This window comes from Salvelinus sp. IW2-2015, unplaced genomic scaffold (assembly GCF_002910315.2).
Source record: "Salvelinus sp. IW2-2015 unplaced genomic scaffold, ASM291031v2 Un_scaffold4603, whole genome shotgun sequence".
Lineage (NCBI taxonomy): Eukaryota > Metazoa > Chordata > Actinopteri > Salmoniformes > Salmonidae > Salvelinus > Salvelinus sp. IW2-2015.
Genome location: NW_019945873.1, coordinates 27,297 through 30,150, shown reverse-complemented (window position 1 = coordinate 30,150; position 2,854 = coordinate 27,297). Strand labels below are relative to the sequence as shown.

Sequence of the window (2,854 nt, the reverse complement as noted above, 5' to 3'; positions counted from 1 at the left end):
GAGGCAGAGAGGAATGAGTCAAAGGTAGACGTGGGGAGGTTAAAGTCACCCAGAACTGTGGAGAGGTGAGCCATCCTCAGGAAAGGAACTTATCAGGGGGGCGTCAAGCTCATTGATGAACTTCCAAGGGAACCTGGAGGGCGATAAATGATAAGGAATGTTAGCTTTGAAAAGGGCTGGTAATTTAGGCACTGACCAGCCCATATTGACCCTCTCGTGTCCCCTGTATCGTAGACAAGGTTCTCTATCATTTAGACTGACCAGCCCAATGTCCAATCAGCGTGCCTGTATCGTAGACAAGGTTCTCTATCACTTAGGCTGACCAGCCCAATGACCCTCAGCGTCCTGTATCGTAGACAAAGGTTCTCTATCATTTAGGCTGACCAGCCAATGTCCATCAGTGTCCTGTATCGTTAGACAAGGTTCTCTAATCATTTAAACTCACTCACTGAGCCATTAAAAAAAATATATATATATATATTTAACTAGGAAAGTCAGTTAAGAACAATTCTTATTTAGCAATGACGGCCTACCCCGGCCAAACCCGGACGGACGCTGGCGCCAATTGTGCGCCGCCCATGGAACTCCACAGCACAGCCGTTGTGATACAGCCTGGAATGGAACCAGGGATCTGTAGTGACGCCTCTTAGCACTGAGATAGCAGTGCCTTAGACCGCTGTGCCACTGGAGCCAAATAGAAGTGTCTCTAGAAGGTTTCCCGAGCGGTCTTGTCATAGCCTGAGTAATCTTCAACCTATGTCACAAATGGCACCATATATCCCAGAGGCCCATTTAGGATATCAGTATATTTAGCCCACTCACCCATTGAAGAGGCATCTCTTAGAAGCAGCCGTTAGCCTTCTCTCTTCTCTGCTCTTGTTTTGCGAAGGCTTCGACCCCCGACCTCCAAGAGACTGGCCAGGCCTGCCAGTATGACTGAGTCCCTACGAGGCGACGAGGTCTGAATGTTGGCATGGAGAAACTCAGAAATTGAATGATTGATGGTCATTTGTAGTAGGCCCAATAGTAGGTCTGTGTCTGTCGTCAAGATTCATCTTGTGAAAATGTATCTCCATCAAAAAATAGGATGTGTGGCAAGCTGTTAGAATCTGCAGGTTTGGAAAATCTATTTTGTTTTTTGTATGGGGTAGATTTAGATTTTCAAAATAAACACTTAGATTGTTGCCATAGCGCGTGTGTAGAGGAATAGAAGGGTTCTTTGTTTTGGTTACCGGACCATTGTGATGCTGCAATATAGGTTCTAAGGTTCTGGTTTGGAATCCGGAATGAGTTGGTCGATTCTCAGGCATATTATTGGGTAACAATGCAGATACAGTCATAATAACTAGGTCAACCAATAGAGGCCAAGTCTTTGCTTCATGCATCCTCCAAAAGATGGAGAGGGACATATCATGATCAGAGGAAGATGGTCAGGGACGTATTTGATGATGAGTCTGGTGATGATCTTAGAGGGCTACCCTGGGAATCAGCCTGAGTCTTATAGCTACTGGACTTGTCCTCCTCCACTCTGAGTAGCACCCACGTGATGCCTCAGCAGCTCTGGGCACCAGAAAGTTCACCACACACAGTTCAGAGTAGTAGCCAGTCGTCCTCACTATGAGCCCTCTGCCTCAGCAGCTCTGGGCACCAGAAAGTTCACCACACACAGTTTAGAGTAGTAGCCAGTCGTCCTCACTACGAGCCCTCTGCCTCAGCACTGTATTCCTCTACTGTATCTACCATTCCTTTCGTGCTTCAGGTGACTCCTCAATTTATGTTTTCAAATGACCAGGAACAGGCAGCCAGGTGAAACAAAAAAGCTGGTACTGATGCATCATTCAAACAAAAATAATGAGCCAGCTAGCAAGCTGCCAGTCCATCTGCACATATTTAAAAACACAACTAAAAACACTTACAAATAATTTAATATGTACATATTTACAGGAGCTCTCTGCTTAGGCTGCTAGGGCGCCATGGCAACTACAGAACCAACATAAACAACGTTGTGTGTGTTTGCGTTCGTGTGTGTGCAGGCGCCAATCAAACCTCGTTTTTTAAACTAAATGGTTAACACAAAATTGGTGACTTATTACTGCTTGAGTAGGCTGTTTCATGTGTGAAAGCTAGCCAACATCAAATTATGCCAGTGTTGTGTAAAATTGCTCAACCCTAAATCCCTTTTAAATCCAACGCGTGGATGATTCCTATTTGCTCAAAGGCTCCCACATCCTCCGTTACTAGGAGACGATTACGAGGTGCATTGTGGGTATTGTATTTTACAAACCCTTTCCCCAGAACTGTAAAGTAAGTTTGTAGTTTATTCTAAAACTACCCATCCCACGATGCAGTTCATCCAGGACGCGTCCGCCTCTTCTAAACACATGACTTGAAGTACTCCGGCTAGAAAGACAGACGAATGAACCGTAGCTCTGAAGTTGCGTTTCATTTAAGATTTCTTCCATACATTTTCCGGTACGGTGCAAAATGAAGTTCGGTTGTTTATTCGCGGTGTTGTGTCTCGCAGTCGGGGCGATTGCAGGAAAGTATTCTAGAGAAATGAACGACCAGAAACCGTCCATGGACGGCAAGAACACGGTGGAATTTAGGATAGCTAAACTCAACCAGGTGTGGAGAAAGCGATCAGGGTAAGTCAAGTGATGCTATCAGCTTCGCTTTGTTTACTTAATATTGAGACAGCGAAGACCAATTCACGCGCTTCGACTATCGGTCGTGTCTAGTCCTAGTGGGAGTCCATGGGTTTCGTAGCTAAACTATCATTCTAACGTTAGAGACGTTTTGTTCTACACCTCCTTGGTCTATCCAACATTTTGTTTAGCTAACTTAGCTAGCTAAA

At 45.1% G+C, this 2,854-nt stretch overlaps 1 protein-coding gene across 1 annotated transcript in view; it reads left to right on the top strand.

Annotated features, from left to right (window-relative positions):
• The first annotated feature begins 2,361 nt into the window (after positions 1 to 2,361).
• Positions 2,362 to 2,854, top strand: part of lrpap1 (low density lipoprotein receptor-related protein associated protein 1) — a 22,295-nt gene continuing 21,802 nt past the window's right edge. Inside the window, 1 exon segment of the mRNA XM_070441710.1 lies at positions 2,362 to 2,645. Within this exon segment, the coding sequence (XP_070297811.1) occupies positions 2,485 to 2,645 (161 nt within the window). The 5' untranslated portion in view covers positions 2,362 to 2,484.